The 22122-nt window shown below is 43.3% G+C and overlaps 1 protein-coding gene across 2 annotated transcripts in view; it reads right to left on the bottom strand.

Moving 5' to 3' along the window:
• LOC111587470 (immunoglobulin superfamily member 21-like) overlaps positions 1 to 22122 on the bottom strand; it is a 63894-nt gene that overhangs the window by 10153 nt on the left and 31619 nt on the right. For both annotated transcript variants that reach the window (XM_055012942.1, XM_055012943.1), the window contains 4 exons: positions 20276 to 20801; positions 12267 to 12367; positions 3474 to 3666; positions 3351 to 3389 (listed from right to left, as the gene is read on the bottom strand). In XM_055012942.1, coding sequence (XP_054868917.1) covers positions 3351 to 3389; positions 3474 to 3666; positions 12267 to 12367; positions 20276 to 20801 — 859 coding nt within the window. The remainder of the gene's footprint in view (positions 1 to 3350; positions 3390 to 3473; positions 3667 to 12266; positions 12368 to 20275; positions 20802 to 22122) is intronic.

The raw sequence follows: 22122 nt of genomic DNA on the forward strand, positions 1-22122 counted from the left end.
TGTTGATCAGTTCATCGATTTTGCCAAGCCTTTGTTTTGCTAGTGTTAAAATAACCGTTCCCTCCATGCTTTTATTTTGAAGGCGTATTTTTAATGGTAATGTAGTGGCAAAGTCAGCTGTCGTGGGCAGCCATTAGGCACTAAGCCACGAACAGTTGTTTTCTCATTATGATAAAGTGCATGGTACTGACTACATCTGTGTACACAGACTTCTATTTCAGTCCCGTTGCCATATATGTAATGTGTGACTGGTCTTCTATTTCCAGCTAAGTGCCTCTGTGTGTTGAACACCATGTGGGATAAGATGCTATGTTGAAAGACTGTGACTGATGAGATACCCTGATAAAAAACCTGATGTATATGCAGAAAAGGTAAATAAAATGTTTTGATTGGGTGGGCGTGGAGCCAGAAGGAGGGGGTTACCTTCTCCCGGTGAAACTGCCCATCAATCATTAATTTTTGAAAAACACCGAAAAGCTCAGACACCATTAGGAATGAAACAGGTGGTATAATGGTGACAAATGTATGAGGCCTGTCGTAAAAGGAGGATGGGCCTGGGGCGTGGAAACCACCAGGACCGGACAGTATAAAAGCCAGTGCATCAGGAGGGATCTTTAGACATATCCCGGGGTGTCTCTCAGTGTGTTTGACCTGTACTTTGAGGAATAAACACAACTTCTTTGAATCTGAAGACTGACTCCTTGACTCTTCACTGCCTCCATTGGTGAGACATAGGCAGCTATCACACTTGAACCTGTAACCTTAAGTGAATTAGAACTTAGAGTCAGAACTGAAGAAGCTTTAAGTTGTGAAGACATTAATTCCACAACAGTACGGGCTTTTATTTTGTCACCATTCCAGCGGCACAGGAAATGTTTGTCTAAGAAGCACTTTCTTGACATGACGAAGACGCTGCCGAAAAGTCCGAAAATCCACATAAAGACGAAAGAAAACGGTTCCACGCTGTTGCTGTCTAGCAAAGGATGTGTCTAAACTTAGAAGCATTGAGCTGGAATGGAGACAAGCTCTGACGGTGTTTCCTGAAGAAAGGAGTGAAGGACAGAAAGGTGAATTTGTGTTCAAAATAAGGCTGACGGCTGAACGTAAATAAAGGCTTTGTGAAACATCGGGAGCTTCACCGTCATTCGCCCCTCGCTCTCACACACATTGGCTCACCTTCTTCTTTGGTGTTCGTCTCCTTTCTTCTTTTGGAGTTAATGTCGGCTGGCAAACCAGCTCATTACTGTCAAGTACTGGGCTGAAGTGTGGAGCAGAACTTTGTCAGCACCAAAAAATATTCAAGCATAATTTTTAAAAAATCTGCAAATTTACTGGTCGCACATGCGCGAGCAAATGAAAAATTTATTCGCACGGTCTCAAATTTTAGTCGCAAAATACGACCATTTAGTCGCAGTCTGGAGCCCTGAGAGGGGTAGAGAGGTAGAGGTGGAGGGGAAGAAGGGCAGAGGGGTGGGGTGGCGGGGATGGGTCTTTATTTGCCTGTTTGCTATCGAAGCCATCCAAAAGTAACTAAAAGTAATCTGATACATTACTTTTTTATTTCAGTACTTAGAGCAGCCCTATTCAATTAGCGGCCCGAGGGCGACATGCGGCCCGAAAGCAACCCTCGAGTGGCCCTAAAGCAACTGCCGAGTGATTGGGACTTGGGTCCGAGAAAAACAGAAAAACATCTTTCAGTAACACTGACAAGTTCTTACAAAAACTCCGACATTATTGCAAACAGTGAATGCAACACATACCGTAACCTAGCAACTAACCCACAATGCATTGTGTTGAGGAGACGCGTTTGAAAAGTTAACATTAGCAGTTCTATACAGGCGAAAATAGCAGCATGTCTTTTTCTATCCTGAAACGACAAATCGGCGAGGAAAACCGTCGGTTTAATCCTGCGTGGACTGACAAGTATTTATTTATTTACCACCAAGTCCGAACGCCAAACCAATGCGTTTACTCTGCAACGAGTGCTTTGCAGCGCTGAAAGATTATCATGTCCGAAGACACCACATTGAAAAAACATGCCGCGTTTCGGACAAACTTTCCCGAGGGATGTCATGAGAGAGCGGCTATAATTCAGAGTTTGACTGCATCTTACAACCGGAGCTGTACTACAATGAAGCGGACCTGCACAGCTCAGGAAAGGGCCACGAAAAAGAGGCCGTTCACAGACTCAGAAACTGTGAAGGACTGCATGTTGGCTGTCGTGGATGAAGTTTTAACGGACCATAAAGTTAAGACGAGTGTGACATCTGCTATCAAACAGGTCTGACACGTCAAACATTCGCAGGGTTGATGTTCTCGCCACAGATGTCTTCGAGACATGGTAAGTGCAACAAAGCAGCGTGCTGTAGCAGACACTAAAGGTAGTTTTATGTATTTATGTGACTATTTTCTGTTCACTTATTATAAGTTTAATATTTAAGAAATACATTTTGTTCTGACAGTTATTTCACTTAGTTGCACTTTATTATGCACTTTGATGTCAGCTTTATTTCGTTTCAAAGGGATGGTAACTATCACTGTGCCTACTGTATATTTTTTTGATTATATGCATTGAAGATGTGACTGTCTCAGATGAGACCAAATATGGACAGGGACAAACTCTGTTTTTTGTTATTTCAAAAGAAGAAAAATATCTCAAGTTCTGAAAAGTTACTGTTAAGCAAGTTACTTTTTAATGCACTTTGAGATGTGACCAAAACAAAAGATGGTGTTTCTAATCGGCAATTAATTTTTATGTTCAAATGCACCTTAACTTGTGCTTATATTTACCTATCAAAATGTGTTGAAGTTGTGTGTTTGAAATGTAAAATTTAAAGAAGCAGTATTTCAGCACAGGTTTAGACTAAGTACTGCTCTTCTATTGAGTTTATGTCCTTTTGGATGTGGCAATACGTTACTAAACATCCAGTGTGTTTGTTATCTGATCTGTTTGTGTTTATTTTAAATGGTTAACTTTGCTCACTGCTAAAAACGTCCGGCCCAGCTCATGTTCTTAGTCTGAAAATCCGGCCCGAGTCAATTTTTAATTGAATAGCCCTGACTTAGAGTAAGTTACTGATTGCATTTTTTAACAGGTAACTTGTAATTGTACCGGATTACATTTTTATAGTAACCCTCCCAACCCTGTTAGGAAATGATAAGTGGTGGTCACTGGAAGACTGCCATCATAAAATAACAAACAAAAAGGAAAGGGAGCATTTTGAAATCAAGGTTTCTACTATCTACTCTTATAGGACTAAAAGTCCTATAAAACCTGATTCCTATAAAGATAAGAAGGATGAGAGTTGAGAAGTTAGCACAGTTACTGACTATGACATTGAATGGCCTACCAATGTAATGTTCCTTTCCTTTCTTCAATCTTGGATTGTCTGCACAAACACACAAAATAAAAACATTTAATTTGAGCACACTGAGTAAACAATGAATGATCAGACAGACATAAACAGACTCACCAAACACAATCAGGCGGGTGTGGGTATCTGTGGAGCCCAAAGGATTCTGGGCCGTACAGCGGAACATGGAGCCATTGAGCTCAGCAGGAACTCTCTCTAAGATGAGCTCCCTTCCATCATGTTCCTCTCTGCCATCCAGCAAGTGTCCACCTACCTTGGTCCAGGTGAACATGGGCTCAGGGAAGACTTCACTCTGTAGACACAAAAATGTGTGAGGAGAGAGTTGCAAGGTAAAGTCACAAATAGTTAAGGGAACATTTAAAAAAAAAAAAAAAGATTCCTGCCCAATAGCTGTTGCAAGCAAAATATGTGGCCATCTGCCCAAAAATGGTTTCTTCGAAGAGATTCGTTCAGTCATAGCACAGGATCAGCACTGATAAAAAATTCTCCAGTGGTCTCCTCAGCTTCAGACAGTGGACTTGTCTCTCCACATTGAGATGTCAGTTCTGTATATGATACAGATGATGAACATTTTTTTATAGAGACAGGAACATGCTATTGGGATTAAAGGAACCAAACTATGCTGGTTTAATTCACATATAGTGTCTCCTACATCAGCCTCTGCCCAACTGGCAGTCTGTCTTGCCCATTTTGCCCTCTCTCCCTCTCTGTGGGTGTGATCGGGTATATTTGTGTGTTTGTTTGTTTCTGTGTGTGAGCTTTAGTGGTGGTCCAATGAACAGAAGTGAACACAACTGTGCATGGGACCAGCTCACACCTGTCTCAAGTCCCTGGCTTAGACCATCATTCAGCGCCAGACCACTGATCTAGACACCAGTCAGTCAGGCCAGGGGAAGCTTCAGTCTTTTGATAAAATGTCTGCATGTCAACTTCTATATCTGTTTGTTTTGCCTTACTTCCTCGACCAGTCCTCTGCAGCCACTCTGGAAATTACACACTACCTCTTCAGCTTCAAATCTGCCAGACTCTCTCCCTTCGACAAGCCATTTGGCTCTCCCGCTTGCCCCAGCTGCTTAGGCCTCCACTGGATTCCTCCCTCTACAAACACCCATCGCCGCCTCACAGATTCCCGTCTGTCCTTACCCAGCCCTGATCTGCCAGCTAGCTTATAGCCTTGTTTCCTGACAGTTCATTTCCTCATTGTGTGTTCAGTCCGTACTTGTTGTAGCCCATATTGTTACTTTAGTCATTTTTTTCTGGTGTCTACTATTACTTGGTCTTGGTTAGCCTTTAATTTTGTCTTCTGCCAGTCAGTTCTTTGTTATTCCTTTGTCATTTTCCTTCAGTTTGTCTTGTGGCTTGAGAGTTTGTAACTGTCTATTTTGTGTTTATCACTAGCTTCATGGGAGTTGTTTCTTATGCCATTAGTATTAGACCTCTGATATAACTATGTCTAGGCTACTGTCTAGTGAGCCCGCTTGCTTATCTTTCCCCTTCTTCCTCCCACATCAGAAACCTTTGTCTAGTACTAGTTATTCCACAGTCACCATATTATCACTAATCTATTCAACTTGCTGCAAATAAACTCTTTTCACTGATTCTTGGTCTACTTGTGATTCATGTGTGCGCTTAGGTTCTTTGTGAAACTGGCATTTGTCGGATTGATTCCAGTTTGTTCATGGCAGTGATTCTTCCACGCGCACAATAGTTAGTTGTGGGGTTCCACAGGGTACTGTGCTAGAACCAGTACCATTCATCTCGTACTTGCTGCCCTGAGGCATTATTAGCAAACGCAGCATAAAGGTTCACAGCTATGCAGTTGATACCCAGTTACAATTTTGAAGCCAGATGAATCAAATGAAAAAGTTGAACCTCTTAGAGACTCAGACCAAAATGAACTTGTGATCAGACTGCAGATTTGCTTTTGGTTCCTAAAGCTTCCAGAAGTACAGTGAGGAGCAGAGCCTTCAGTTATCAGGCTCCTCAGTTGTAGAATCTATTCCCAAATTTTAAGATAAGGCTCAGAACTTTCCTTTTTGGTAAAGCTGTTCAGCTGACCCTAAGCCAGCCCTTAGTTATGCTGCAATGGGTGTAAAATGCTACAAGATTTCTATGCTGCACTGAGCACCTGTCCTCTACCCTGCTTGTACTCTCCTTATACATTTATGTCACCATTGCATATAAACAACTTTGTGTCTTTTCTCTCCTGCAATTAGTTTTGTCCTCTCTGCAGGTATCTCTGGCTGTGGAGCTACATGCTATAATTCTACAATTTCATTTAGCAGACATTTTTATCCAAAGCGACGTACATCTGAGAGTCGATACAACACAAGCGAGGATCTAGTCTGGAGAAAATAACCTGTATAAGTGCCATAAGACATAACATACATAACAGGTTCAGGTGTGATAATAGGACCGTGGTGTCTACAGGCAATGCGACGTAATAGAATTTTTTTTTTTTTAGTCTGTCAAGTGCAAAGGTGTTCAGTAAAGAGCTGTGTTTTTTGTCTTTTCTTAAAGACTCTGCAGATTGAACAGTTTGGTAATTTGTTCCACCACCGAGGAAACACAGAGGAAAAGACTAGTTATCGACCAGCCCTGTTGTGTTGGTTGTATCAGGCGCATTTTGTTGGTTGAGCGTAACGAACAAGAAGGAGTGTAGACCTGAATGAGAGAGTTCAGGTAGGAGAGAGCTGTTTTCAATGTAGTTTAGAATGCAAGTGTCAGTTTTGAACTTTATGCGGGCAGCAACTGGAAGCCAGTGAAGCCATCTGAACAGCGGGTTGACATGCTGTTTTTCACTAGTTGAAAACCAGATGTGCTGCTGCATTCTGGATCATCTGCAGAGGTTTGACCATACTTGTGGGAAGGCCTGCCAGTAAGGAGTTACAGTAGTCGATGCGTGATACAGCACGATTCCTGGTACAGGCTGTAGCCTGTACCAGGAATCGTGCTGCATGTTCAGACAGGAAGCATCTGATCTTCCTGATACTGTACAGAGCGAATCAACATGAATGAGCAACAGAGGCCACATGAGCCTTGAAGGTTAGTTGGTCATCGATCATGACACCCAAGTTTCTGGCAGACTTTGTGGGTTTGAGTTAGGTTGATTCAAGCTGGATGTTGATTTCTTGTTGTATAGAGGGACTGGCTGGGGCAAGAAGGAGCTCAGTCTTGGATAGGTTAAGTTGAAGGAGGCGTTTTTTTCAACCATGCCAAGATGAAGGCTTGATGAGATCTGGGCAGATACATTGTGGTCGTCTGGGGGGAACCACAGGACATGAGAAACCAGGGGAGTGTATTATTGCGCCAAGTGAGGCTGTGTATATTGAGAAGAGGAGGTTACCAAGCACTGACCCTTGAGGAACCCCTTTGGATAGACTGTGCAGTATGGACACTTCTCCCCTCAAAGATACTCTGAAGTAGATACTATCAGCCCCACTCCCAATCAAAAAGTGTTTCACTTCCTAGGTAGTGGATTGTACCACATTCGATGTTTGTTGCCTTACCTCTCAGGGAGATCCCTGAGAGGTAAGGCATGAACCAGTGGAAGGCTGATCCTGAAATGCCAAGCTCATTGAGTGTGGAGACGAGGATTTAGTGGTTGACCATGTCAAAAGCAGCTGAGAGATCTAATAGCAATGGAGCTGAAGACTGTGCAGCAGCTCTAGCAGAATGCAGTGATTCTGTTACAGATAGGATTAGAGTCTCAGTAGAGTGACCGTTTAAAACCAGGCTGATTCGGGTCATGCAGCTTGTAATTTGAGAGGACAGTTTGCTTATGTTTCTGATCTGCAGTTCCTGGAATTACTGACCTCCAAAATGATACATTGCAGTGTTTCCTCTAGGATTTTTTTTCAGCAGCAGGGACAGGTTCTCTGGGGAGCCTTGGTGGCATAAACAAATGACATTTGACTGCAGATTTTACTTTTACAACCTATTTATTGAATGGCCTGTTGAAAATGGCTTTTAAAAGGCTGAATGTAAAAATAAAAAATAAATAAAACAATAAAATTAAATAATTAAAAATAAAAACAATAAATAATTTATTGATGGGGCTGTAGAATCAGTGGCAAAGTTTGCACCCAGGCTCAGAACAATGAATTTTTCTGTTTTTTTAAAGAAGAGCTCTAAAGGCTGGGTTAAGCTTGTTTTATGCTTGCCGCGTCCGCGAGGTCCGTGCGGCTCCGTGCGGAAAAATGACGTCATTTTCGCACCCACGCCCCCTCCAGCGGCCTTTCCGTGCAGAAAATTTCCGCTCCGCGCACCTCCACATTTTTCTAACCAACGCGGACGGAGCCGCACGGAAAAACATGGCGGAGGGCCAGGACCTACTCGTAGCTGAAGTCTAGAAATACGTGCACTTACGATTCATCACACAGAGATCACTGCGGTAACCGGGTTATGAACTATTCATGGTGTGAAATAAAACTAACTGCTGAAATGCTTTTATTCGGTAAAATGCCGTGTTGTAAGTGGTGTAAACCATGGCAAACTTCTTCTTCTCTAGTTTAGTACCAGAGTAGACCAGGTAGATGTGTGTTTGAGCTACACTGTCCCCTGCAGTTTGGAAACAGACTTCTTCTTCTCTAGTTTATTACTAGAGTAGACCAGGTAGACGTGTGTTTGAGATACACTGCCCCCTGCAGTTTGGGAGCAGACACGCACGGAGTATAAATGCACACACGTTCTTTCGCACGGATTTCCGTGCGACTCGTTCGTGCGGAAAGTATATTCCAGCCATAACCAACGCGGACGGAGCCGCACAGAAAAACATGGCGGAGGGCCAGGACCTACTCGTAGCTGAAGTCTAGAAATACGTGCAGAAAGTGTATTCCAGCCTTGATACTTTCCGCACGAAGAAGCCATGCGGAAATCCGTGCGAGAGAACGTGTGTGCATTTATACTCCGTGCGGCGTCTGCTCCCAAACTGCAGGGGGCACTGTATCGCAAACACACGTCTACCTAGTCTACTTTCACTTTCTGACATGCTACCTTGACTGCTGACGTTACGGTGAGCATATTGCGTCACTTCCTGTTGTAGCGCTGTGTTGTCTTCTCTGACTGTCGTAGCTTTGATATTCATTAAATCTGTGTGTGTAGCGGTAATATTTGAATCGTAACATACACTCGTTCTCTTCAAGCACCTTCTCAAAGTCTTGTACTTAATTCTAAGTTAATCTGTTATCTCTGTCCGCTAGCCTAGCACTTAGCAGTTAGCATGGCTTCTCCCTCTTCCTCTCCTTCTCTGTCCTGCTCAGTGTGTCACATGTTTAGTTACTCCTCTGCCTCCTTCAGTGATAACAAACTTGTAATAAATGCAGTCTCTTTGTAGCTTTGGAGGCGAGTCTCACTGAATTGGAAGCGCGGCTCCGCACCATGAAAAACAACCCGCTTGCTGTTAGCCAGGCCCACTTAGCCGGTGCGGACCGCAATAGCATAGCTGCTAGTGTAGTTTCTGCTAGCCGTACCCTAGCAGCTCCCGGTCAGCCGGGAAGCCAGGGTGGCTGGATGACAGTTTGTAGGAAATGTAGTCCTAAGCTCAAGCCTGCTGTCCCGGCACACCACAAACCGCTTCACGTTTCTAATCGTTTTTCCCCACTCAACGACACACCCACTGAGAAACCAACTCTGATCATTGGCAGCTCCAATAGTCAGAAACTTGAAGCTAGCGACACCAGCGACCATAGTAAAATGTCTCCCAGGGGCCAGAGTGGGCGACATAGAAACAAATTTGAAACTGCTGGCTAAAGATAATCGTAAATACAGTAAGATTCACGTCAGCGGTAATGACACCCGGTTACGCCAATCGGAGGTCACCAAAATTAGTGTGGCATCGGTGTGTAACTTTGCCAAAACAATGTCGGACTCCATAGTTTTCTCTGGACCCCTACCAGATCTGACCAGCGACAATATGTTTAGCTGCATGTCATCGTTTTGCCGCTGGTTGTCTATGCGGTGTACTGCAAACGATATTGGCTTTATAGACAATTGGAGCTCTTCTTGGGGAAAACCTGGTCTGATTAGGAGAGATGGCATCCATCCCACTTTGGCTGGTGCAGCTCTCATTTCTAGAAATATGGCTGATTTTATTAGAACTCTAAAGCATGACAACCCAGAGTTCAGACCAGGATGCAGATGTATGGAACTATACCTGTTTGTTTTTGAGACTGTCTTAAGTATGCTACAGTTTCAATATGGAAATGCTCAGCCATGATGTTGACTGCTTATTTTGCTCAAAATGTGACTACAATACAAAAACCACCATATGGGCTTGTTAAGGTACAAAAAACTTGATTTTCATTGGAGGAACATTTTTTATTTGATTGGATTTGTGGATTCTTTTCCTTGAAAGTCAAATTATATCACTGCAGAGAATGTGATGGCTGTGTGTTCAGATGCGACACAGTTATGCAAGTTTAAAGACAAATCAGTTTCATTTGATGAGTTAAGTGACAGGTTAACTTAGAGATAATATGTTACCAAATCTCACTGCCAGCAGGCTGGCAATGGGATTTGGTGCAATATATCATAAATGATCCTGAAAAGATCTTTCCAAGAAAAAACAGGAACACACCTGGCAATGAAAATAAAATAAGAGCTGGTCTTTGCTCGGACTTGAAATATTGAAATTTGGAAACAGGTCTATATTGCACAGGGCAAAATATGCATGCGAATCCGCTTTTGAACACCATCATTATAAAAACAGTGTCAACCATCTAATGTGTCTTTGAGGAAACTCCCTTCCCTTCTTTCATGAGTTCTGCAGCACAATGCCGTATCATTCTGCTCTCTGTAGAGAGCAAAAATAACAGTTATGTTCTGTGCAAATAACATCACATATGCTCAAGTCTGAATGACAAAATACCACTCTCAAGCTTTCTGGACAAGCCCTACAGATCTAAAGAGTGAGCTATAACCTTAAAATATTTTTTTTACAAGGTCCAACACTCACATGTTCCAATATAAAAAAAATTAACCAAACTCTTTCTTACACTGTGATTGATAGTGAGGTTACAATATATACAGTGTTGCGAAAAATTATCGGCCCCTCTACAAATTTATTTTATTTTTGCCTAGTTGCCACACGTAAAGTTTCAGACCATCAAACTATTTTTCATATTAAACAAAGACAATCCACAAAATGCAGATTTGATTGATGATGATTCTATATTTTGAAGGAAAAATGCTGTCCAACCCACCTTGCCCCATGTGAAAAAGTAATTCCCCCCTTAGCTACCAATCTCCCAAATGACCAGATTCATTTGGTAATTGGGTTCAGTTTCACCCTAGCGAACCCATGTATGATTACTGCCAGGCTTGTTGAATCTAAACATAACTAAATAGAACCTGTCTGATATTGTGAAGTAGCTTTTAAGGGTCTCAAAAAGCAGCACATGATGCTATGTTCTAAAGTGATTCAAGAAGAGATGCGAAGCAAAGTCATTGGCATTTGTCAGTCTGGAGGATTATAAAGACATTGCCAGGACTCTGGGACTCCAGAAAACCACAGTGAGAGACATTATCCACAGATGGAAAAACATAGAACAGTGGTGAACCTTCCCAGGAGTGACCGGCCTACCAACATTTATCCAAGAGAATGTCGACATCTCACTTAAGAGGTCACAAAACAGCCTACACAAACATTAAAAGACCTGCAGACCTCTCTGGCCTCAGTTAAGGTCCATTTACATGATTCCACAATAACGAAGACTCTGGGTGAAAATGACATCATGGGAGAGTTGCAAGGCACAAACCACTGCTGACCAAAAAGGACATAAAGGTCCATCTGGCATTTGCAAAAAAAATATCTAGATGAGGGCTGCACAGTGGCGTAGTGGTTAGCACTTTCGCCTTGCAGCAAGAAGGTCCCTGGTTCGCGTCCCGGCTTTCCCGGGATCTTTCTGCATGGAGTTTGCATGTTCTCCCTGTGCATGCGTGGGTTCTCTCCGGGTACTCCGGCTTCCTCCCACAGTCCAAAAATATGCTGAGGTTAATTGATTATTCTAAATTGCCCGTAGGTGTGAATGTGTGAGTGCTTGTTTGTCTTTGTATGTGGCCCTGCGACAGACTGGCGACCTGTCCAGGGTGTCCCCTGCCTTCGCCCGAGTTAGCTGGGATAGGCTTCAGCACCCCCCGCGACCCTAGTGAGGATTAAGCGGTGTATAGATAATGGATGGATGGATATCTAGATGAGTCCCAAGACTTTTGGGATAACATCCTATGGACTGACGAGTCAAAGATGGAACTTTTTGGAAAACACGGATCCGTTACATCTGGATACACCATTAGTTTATGACCTAAAGCTCAACACAAATGGTTTATGCAGCATGACAATGACCCAAAGCACAGAAGGAAGTCCACAATGGCTCGAAAAGAACAAAATTAAGGTTCTGTAGTGGTCCAGTCAAAGTCCGGACTTGAATCCAATTCAGATGCTGTGGCAAGACTTTAAAAGGGCAGTTCATGATCAAAAACCATCTAATGTGAAAGACTGGTCACAAGCTATGGCAAATGTTTAACTGCAGTAATTGCTGCCAACGGTGGACAGAGCAGTTTTTCTAACTTTTTTGCAGGGTGATTAAAGTTTTCAATGAAATAGCACTTTGTGTCATGTAGATTTTTTCTAATATTAAATAAATCTATTAGTTTGATGATCTGGAACATTTAAGTATGAGAAATATGCAAAAATAGAAGACATCAGGAAATAAAATCAGTAAATACTTTTTCACCGCACCATATTGAGTCCCAATAATTCAAAGCATCATGCTTTGATTAGAACATGTAAAATACAAATGCACCTTCCAGATGTTATTATATTACGAAATTGCACACCTTTTTTTAAACTTAAGAGATTTTCCAGTTTAAAGAACTTCTATATTCAAAACTCACTGCAGAAGGTCCGAGCTGGAAGCCATGAACAATGATCCGTACTGTGTCTCCTACTTTGGCCTTACTGGGGCTCATTGACAGCTTGGGTCCCTTGGGAGCAGCTGAGGAAGGAGTAAAATACTACATCAGACTACTAGGATAAAACAAGACAACAATCAACCGACAGTATCAGTAGGTAGAACAAGAAAATCACAGTAATATTTATCTAAATGTGACTCCCAACAGGATGCACCCACCTGGAAAACATTCAGTATGTGTTCAACTTCATGTGACTTAACTGGTAGAAAACAGTTGCTGTACAAAAAAAAAAACAACAAAACGTACAGGCTGTGCTGAAGGCTCTGAATGACCCACTTACTGTTTGTTGTTCTCACTTAAATTTGAATAAATGAATCACTGACTGTGAAATCGATGTAGCACTGAATTTGTCCTCTGAAATATGTGGCTGTTTTGAAATTTAAATCGCAACAGCTCTCATATTGTACATTTCACCAGCTATTTCATTGTACGCAGATAGTCTGCATCTATATTTTTTATTGTCAGTAGGTGATCCGAGCAACAAAGGCTTTGTTGCCAGACCCTGAATCCACCCCATTTCTCTTACTCCTATACTTTTCTTTATTTCTCCCATTAGAAGACCTCAGACAATGTTGGACAACCATCCTGTAATCCCTGAATTAAGAACAGTGTTTTGAGCCTCTTTATATTGTTTGTCTGTTCTCCATCTGTTATCCTGCTATCCCCCACCCCAAAGTAGGGAGAAGAATGAGGGAATGACCTGCAGCAAAGAGCCATTGGTGGGAACTGAACCCACAACCGCTGCATGGGGACTATAGCCCCAATTAATGGATCACCTGCTCAACCTGTTGAGCTCCCCGGGCACCAGGTTTTTGAAATGACAACCTGTGAACATGAAACAATATCTTGAAAGTGTATTTTCCCCATTTCCCTAATTTCCTCATTTATGACAAGGGGGTAATTTTTTTTTATAACTCATTCCTAGTTGCATTAAGCATAGCATAAGCTTTTGAATAATTAAGGCCTTTGTCCTTTAAGTTAGAGGCTGGTGTTGTCACAAGACAGTCCATGTCTTGGAGATGTTTGTATGGCCTGCCTCAGCTCACATCACATCTTTGTTCATTTTCGGATTTGCTGGGAGTTAGAAGTCAAGCACTGCCAAGATGGCAATGGCTGAAGAGGCCACACTGAGTTTCAAAATGCCTGGTCAGAAAGTGTTTGGATTATGTCATGGCTGTCCCTCAGATGGTACCGTGGGTTGTCCACAAAACACTAGGCTGGCAGTTCCAACCTTCAATAAATCAGTTAATGAGGAACACGTTATAGAGCACTTGGTACAGTCTAGCTAAGGGTAAGAGGTGCTCTTAGCAAAGACCATTTCCCATTTATTCTCTCCTTATATACAGCCAATGAAATTTTCCAATTGGGATTATAGAAATATAAGCAGAAAAAATCTAATTCTGTTCTGTAAAGGTCTTAAGGTCATCCATGGTCTGGTAAATGGCATCCATTTTATCGCATCCCTCCTTCAGAACAGAGCCAGTACGGAACATTGCAGCGTGAGCCTGCATGGCCTTCTGCATGTGTTAGGGGCAGCACAGTGGCTCAGTGGTTAGCACCGTCGCTTACATGTAAAAGATCCCCAGTTCATGGAAGCAAAGCAGCCCTAAACCATCACACTACCACCACCATGTTTCACTGCTGGTATCATGTTCTTCTGTGGAATCCAGCATTAGCTTTACACCAGATGTAGCGGACCCATGTCTTCCAAAAAGTTCCACCTTTGACATCAGTCCACAGGATGTTATCCCAAAAGTCTTGGGACTCGTCTAGATATTTTTATTTTTTGCAAATGTCAGATGAACCTTTCTGTTCTTTTTGGTCGGCAGTGGTTTGCAGCTTACAACTCTCCCATGTTGCCATTTTCACCCAGTGGCTTCCTTATTGTGGAATCATGCAGACAGACCTTAACTGAGGCCATTGAGGTCTGCAGATCTTTTGATGCTCATCTGGGTTCTTGTGTGACCTCCTGGAGCAGATGTTGACATGCTCTTGAAGAAATGTCGGTAGGCCTGCCACTCCTGGGAAGGTTCAGCATGTTCAATGTTTCTCCATTTGTGGATAATTTCTCTCACTGTGGTTCTCTGGAGTCCCAGAGCCTTAGCAATGCCTTTGTAACCCCTTCAGACTGATAACTGTCAATGACTTTGTTTTGCATCTGTTCTTGAATCTCTTTAGAACATGGCATCATGTGCTGCTTTTTGAGACCCTTAAGCTACTTCACAATGCCAGACAGGTTCTATTTAGTGATGTTTAAATTAAACAAACCTGGCAGTAATCATATGTGGGTGTGGCGGGTGAAATTGAACCCAATTACCAAATGAATCTGTCATTTAGTAGACTGGTAGCTAAAGGGGCATTTACTTTTTCACATGGGGCAAGATGTCCTGGACAGCATTTTTCCTTCAAAAAATCGTCATCATTTCAAAACTGCATTTTGTGATTTCTTGCGTTATCAAAACATGTTTTATGTTTCATATTCTTCAAAATAGCCACCCTTTGATTACTGCTTTGCACAAACTTGGCATTCTCTGGATGAGCTTCATGAGGTAGTCACCTGAAATGGTTTTCCAACAGTCTTGAAAGAGCTCCCAGAGATGCTGAGTACTTGTTGGCCCTTTTGCCTTCACTCTACGGTCCATCTTGTCCCAAACCATCTTGATTGGGTGACTGTGGAGGCCAGGTCATCTGACACAGCACTCCATCACTCTCCTTCTTGGCCAAATAGCCCTTACACAGCCTGGAGGTGTGCTTGGGGTCACTGTCCTGTTGAAAAATAATGATGGTCAAACTAAACACAAACCAGATGGGATGGCATGTTGCTGCAGGATGCACTGGTAGCCATGCTGGTTCAGTGTGCCTTCAATTTTGAATAAATCTCCAACAGTGTCACCAGTAAAGCACCACCACACCTCCTCCTCCATGCTTCACGGTGGGAACCATGCATGTAGAGACCATTCGTTCACCTTTTCTGTGTCACACAAAGACATGGTGGTGGAACCAAAGATCTCAAATTTGGACTCATCAGACCAAAGCATAGATTTCCACTGGTCTAATGTCCATTCCTTGTGTTTTTTGGCCCAAACAAATCTCTTCTGCTTGTTGCTTTTCATTAGTAGTGGTCAGTGATGGGAATAACAGTGTTAAAATAAATGGCATTACTAACGGCGTTATTTTACTATTTCCATCATTACAATGGTGTTACCGTTACCGACAATTAAATGGGGTGCATTATAAACTAAAGCTACTCATTGAAGCTCTTGTTATCAGACTTGGCTCTCAGCTACAAGAGCTGCAAAAGCTGTTTAGTTTTTATTTTTTGGTGATGGAGGAGGAATGGACAAGACAACTGCATATGTGATGATGATTGGACAAGGCAGAGAGAGCTTTCACGGTAAGCCAATCAGAGGCAGTGTTCAGTTTACACACATACCAAACACGCAGACAGCAGCCCCACACACCCAAGCAAGCAGAGATAAGCTGCTGCAGTGGCTGAAGGGAAAGTCTGCATTTTCAAAATGGAAGTGCAGACACTACTTTATTCTCCTTGATGTAAAAGGCAAGAACGTACATGTGAAGTGTACATTATGTCCCGGTGTTATGATCCCTGCTCCGGCCCCTGTTCTTCTCCTTCCTTCTCCCACCTTGTCCCTCCTTCTTGTCTCTGTCATCTGTTCTCTCTCTCACTCACCCTCCTGCTCTCCCTGCACTGCTGTTTGCTGGGATGAATGTCAGCTGCAGCTATCAGCTCACTCACCTCGCCTGTTTACAATCACACGTCCAGGTATATAAGCTCAGTTCATTCACCCACTTGCTGTCGGACCCAGATCCCCACATGGACTTGGCTTTCTCCTTGGATTACCACTTGTCCCTGTTTTGCCTCCAGGTTCAGATCCTGTCATGGACTCAGCTCTTCCCTTGTACTCAGACCGATTCCGTCTCTGTATCCAGCCTCCTGTTTTCCGTCTAGTCTCCCATCAGTTCCCGGATTCCCTGTGCCTGTCTGTCAGGGGGCTCCACCTAGTGAAATGTTCTTAGTAGATTTCCAGTGTAGATGTTAAATGTTCAAACTGCTCCACTGTGACTTTATTTGCTGCTTTGCTCACGTCTGCAGGTTTTTGCTGTTTTTCACTTCAGACGGTGTTCAAATACCACAAAAAAGAAGCTGAAGTATTGCTACCAGGTACACCAAAATCCCCAAAAGATGGTTTATATTTTTAGAACTGAAACACAAAGAATCTTAATATCATGTACACAAGATTATTTAAACACAAGGGCTCAGTTTTCCAAGCGTGGACGAAGCCAAAACAACTTGATTGAATCTTAAGTCTTTGACGAGACTGAATTCATGTGTGGAAAACTGACTCAGATATTTACTGTGGATCTGTATTGTATCCAGGAATATTGCTCAATATCAGGTGTTGACACAGAAGCTAAATTGTAACACCCGGAGCGAAGTGTTTGTCCACGTCCATTGTAAGCAACTCCAATCTAATGAAGCATCTCTCAACAGCACAGCTTCTACAAAACTACAATACAATACAATACAATAACTTTATTAATCCCCAAAGGGAAATTCAATTGTCTGGGGTCTCATCTGCTTACTTTAGAATTAAATAGTCTAACTGCTGATGTTAAGAAAGATTTTCTGAATCTTTCTGTCCTGCAGTGAAGGGATAGGAGCAGTCCACCACCGATGTTTCGTTGTTCATTAGGCAGATATGAAGTGGATGATCCATGTTTGTCAGAATGGCCTCCATCTTTCAGTGCACGTCTCTCCACCTCATCGTCCAATGAATTCAATCTGATTCCAACCACAGAGCCAGCTTTTTTTAATCAATTTGTTCAGATGCCTTGCATCCTTGTTTTTTATACTGCCTCCCCAGCAGACTGCAGCATAATACAAGATGCTACCACAAACTGATAAAACATCTGCAGCATCTTACTGCAGATGTCTAATGATCGAAGTTTTCTTAGGCAAAAAAGTTGGTTCTGACCCTTTTTGTAGATTAAGTCTATGTTTTAGACCATTCCACTCTGATGCCACGATAGCAGTGTCATCAGAGTATTTCTGAATGTGGCAGGACTCAGTGCTGTATTTGAAGTCTGATGTATACAGTGTGAACAGGAATGGAGCCAGGACTGTTCCTTGTGGAGCTCCAGTACTGCTCATTAATGTCTCAGAAACACAGTTCCCCAGCCTGACAAACTGTGGCCTTCCTGTCAGGTAATCTATGATCCAAGAAACAAAGGCAGGATCCACTCCCATCTCTGTGAGCTTGTCTTTGAGTATGGTGGGTTGGATGGAGTTGAAAAATCAAAGAACATGATTCTCACATAAACTTCAGGTTCGTCCAGATGAGACAGGGGACGGTGAAGCATGAAGAGGATGGCATCATCAACTCCAGGGTGTTCTTTTTATGCAAACTGCAGGGAATCGAGTTTGTCTTTGACCTCAAGCCTCAGTAGGCATAGAGTCAACCGCTCCAGAGTTTTCATGATGTGTGAAATAAGGGCAATAGGTCTGTAGTCATTTAGTTCAGCCGGACATTTGATTTTTGGTACCGGTACAATACAGGATGTTTTCCATAGAGCAGGCACCCACCCCAGCTGTAGACTCACATTGAAGATCCTGTGGAGAGGTTGACACAGTTGTGCAGCACAGTCTTTAAGCAGCCTTGGACACACACCATCTGGGCCAGCTGCCTTCCCAGAGCAAAGTCTCCCAAGCTCCAACATCACCCCTCTGTCTGTGACAGAGAAAGGTACAGGTGCTAGAAAGGAAGTGGCTGCAGTTGTGGAGACGTGTAGGAGACAGAGAAGGAGAAGAAGGAGCTATAGTGGGGATTTCCTGTCAGAGTCCCAGCCTGGCCCCCTGTCTGTCTTCTCCTCTCTCTCTCTCCCTCCTTTTCCCCTCCTCATCTCTGTCTTCCTCTCTTTTCCTCCTCTCCCTCATCTGCCTGTCTTCTCTTGTCTGGTACCTTCCCCCACCTTGCTACATTCCTGGCCGCTTCAGCAGGTTTTGGATTGTGGGACACAGCTGCGCTCCATCACAGCTGCAGCTGATTATTTATCAGCTGCAGATAAAGCCGGGCTTGTCCTTCCCCTCGCAGCCAGATCATAGCATCTGTTACACGAACGCTTCCCGCTGGTCTGCTCCATCCACTGTCTGTCTGTCTGTCTAGCTATCCTGTTTGCCGCCTGTCCTCGGCTCACCGGCCACAACAGCGACTTTTGCCCGTCCACCCACCTGCCTGCCATTCGAGCCGCCGCTGGCTTGTCCCTCGGAGCCTGGCCTGCCTGCGCTGTCTGTCCCCGGCTGCCTGGCCGCACTAGCGGCTTCTGCCCGCCCGCCAGTCTTTCGAGCCGCCGCTGGCTCGTCTCCCCTGAACCCAGCCCTGCACCAACTCTGCCTATGCCACCCACAGCAGTCTACACTCGCCCACACCGGCGCGTCAGCCCGGATGCCAGCCATCCTCCTCCTGTGTTGACTCACATGAGTTCGACCCTTAGGTTATTTCTGTTTGGATTCCAGTTTGGCAGTTGAGCTTCCCTCCTGCCATTAGATGAGCGTTTTCAGCTATTTTAGAAACCCTGAGTTTTCTTATGGAGTTTGATTTCCTCCTGCCCGGACTTCTCTCACAACTGAACACAACTGTTCAGCCTTGTTTAATTCTTAACAATCAATAAATGTACTTGACTCACCTGACCTGTCCCGCCTAGTGTGTGTGTGTGCCTGCACTTTGGGTTCAGAACTCTGCTGCCCCGTGACATTTCCATATGTTGAGGAGAAGAAGGAGGAGCAGCAGTGGAAGTAGGTGTGTCCACACCTAATCTGTCAAATCTGTTGAAGAACAGGTTGAGTTCATCAGCTCTTTCCACATCACCCACAATTGGCTCCCTTTTCTTTTTATTGTTATGTCCAGAGATGGTACTGATTCCTCTCCACACATCACGGATGTTGCTGTGTTGAAAACTCCTCTCTATCTTCTTTTCGTATTCAGGCTTTGCCATCTTCAGTCTCCTCTTCAACTCATGTTGCACTTCTTTGAGCCATTCTTTGTCACCATCTCTAAAAGCTTTTTTTTTCTGGTTGAGGATTGCTTTATGTCACTTGTGATCCAGGGTTTGTTATTGGGGAAACAGCGAATGGTCTTTGCAGGTATGACTGTATCTCTACAGAAGTTGATGTACTCAGTAAAACAGTACCATTTGTTTTTGTTTACTTTTCAGTTGCTGAGGGCCAGCGGTGGTGGTGCTGGGGTTTGGGTGGTGGCGTCCCCCTCCTTTTGGTGTGCTGTGCTCCCAGGGAAGTGGTTCACATCCAGAGTGTATGTCACGTGTGCTTGGGGTGTTTCTTTATATTATTGGGGTCCTCCCTTCACCTTCACTAGTCCCATCCACCTGGCAGCCAGCAACTGATTAGATTCCTTCTTTTGTTTGTTTTCCTTTGGTCCCCAGTATGAATGGAGTTTAATCTGTTTATTTTAGACAATTATAATAAAATGTTTTAATTTGGAAACACATCTCAAGCCTCATGAGTAAACAAACTTGTGTGCCTCCAAGTGTTAGAGGAGGATAATAATGGTTCTGTTGAAGTTTTTTTCCTTCATATTAAAAGGGGTTGTTTTGTGCCCTTCCCATCATTGCTGCTTGCTTGCTCATAGATCTCCAAAGGCAACTCTGGATTGTTGGGTTCTCTGTTCCTTGTTTAAAATCCGTACGGTCTTTATCTTACTATGTGAAACGCTATGAGATGACATATGTAGTGAACTGGCACTATATAAAGAAAATTGAATTTAACTGAATTTAATTGATATTATAGCAGTTCTCATCTGTACACCTGACCTTAGAATCAGATGATCAGAATGACTGGATTCAAAGAGTGTGTGCAGATTAGCTCAGTCAGTCAGTGTTGGTACATGACTCACCCAGTGTGACTTCTGCTTGCATAGGCATGGACAGAGCAGGGTGGTTGACCTCACAGCTGAACAGAACCTCATTGTCCAACTGGGGGTTGAGGCTCCAGGTCAGCATGGCTTTCACCTCCAGAGTCCCGTCACCTGCTGCTTGCTGCTGGTGCTGGAAGTAGTAGAGCGGTTCGCTGCTCTGGACCCAACGAGGAAACTCCCGGCTCACTATTGTCTCATGGATCACCTCGGTGGTTGGCTCAGAGTTCAATTTGGACAACTCCTCATGGACTTGTTCGAGGCCACCAGGGACATCTTGGCCCAGCCGAGCCAGCTTCCCCTCTTGCTCCGACAGGAACATGGACTTCTGGACTTTGGTGTCATCAAGGTCTTGACTAGTGAGAACCACCTGGGAACTCAAGAGCCCAGACTGGCTCCTACTCCAGTTCTTTTCTTGATCTGTTCCCTTGCTATGATCTCCCACTGAGGAGGAAGACTGTGTTGTTGGCACCACATCAATAAGCTCACCATCCCGCTTAAAGTAAACCTGAAAAACGCAAGCACAAAGGCAACTGAGATTAAAGGGTTTCAAATCATGATGAAGTTCACCTGGAGCTCTTAACAGTGGGTCACGCTATTGACACAGATTGTGACAAATCACAAAAATCTGAACCACAGTTTCTGCTGGAGCACTCCTTTTACACACGAAAAACATAACTGTATACAATTTGGTGAAAAGAAAAGCCAACACAGAGTTTTAAATGTTATTTTATATACAAGAGATTTCAAAGCCCATAGAGGCAAATGAGAAAATCAGCTGTAACTATTTATGTACAATGCTAATATCTCCAAATTTTTAAATTATAGATAAGCATTCTCTAAATTCTGGGCTTTTTGATGGCCTTCCTCACATGCTAGGCCCTTTAGTATGTAATTCTACTATTCAACTCATTGCTATGGCTTGAGTTACTGTTTCTCCTGATGAATTTCATTTATCATTTCAGTAAAATTTAGGAAGAGGAGTTGTGACCTGAACTCATGTGGTGATTTAAAAAGACAAAACCTCTGCTAGTTAATGCAAGCACTCAGCCCGCAGCTGATATAATACCTAACAACACTTAACTTATATATATTAGGGCTGGGACTTTAACATGTATATTTTGAATAATTTATTACAGAAAAAATAATACATTCAAAAAAATGATGCATTTAATCGCACCTTTCTCAATTCTCTAATTTCTGGCACTTTGGTAACACTGACAAACACTCCAGCCCAGTTACTGGGTGGTAATGCACCTAAAGTCTGTTTGCCAGCTACAAAGAAGATACACAGGATCACTCCTGTCAGCGCACAAGAAAGCAGTGTTGCCAACTTAGCGACTGTCTCGCTAAATCTGGTGACTTTCCAAAGCCTCCTAGTGACTTTTTTTTGTCAAAAGCAACTAGCGACAAATCTAGCATTTTAGAGACTGACAGGAAAGCTCAGATCGTTCTGCAGTTACTGTCCTCAATGAGCAGCAGATGCTACTGTGAGGTCCTCCCCTGTCACAAAGGACAGACGGTCAGTCCAGTAACCCCGCAGTAGCAGTCCCACTGTCTCATTAGAGGAGACCCACATCACTCCGCAACCTGACGGCAGATGGATTGCTCATGCGCAAAGTCGCTGCAGCTCCCATCCTGGCTTACAGAGCGGGATATAAATGAAAATGTTTCTTCACTGTCATACTAAAATAAATTACTGTATTTAGCCTCTAGTTCAAAAACATTTTGGGTGTTTTATGCTCACTTTTTGTCTCTCCCACAACGTTATTCCTCTCTCCTACAACAGGAAATTATGCAAATTCGGTGATGATGTCATTTAGCGACTT

Source organism: Amphiprion ocellaris, chromosome 8, assembly GCF_022539595.1.
Source record: "Amphiprion ocellaris isolate individual 3 ecotype Okinawa chromosome 8, ASM2253959v1, whole genome shotgun sequence".
In the NCBI taxonomy this organism is placed as follows: domain Eukaryota; kingdom Metazoa; phylum Chordata; class Actinopteri; family Pomacentridae; genus Amphiprion; species Amphiprion ocellaris.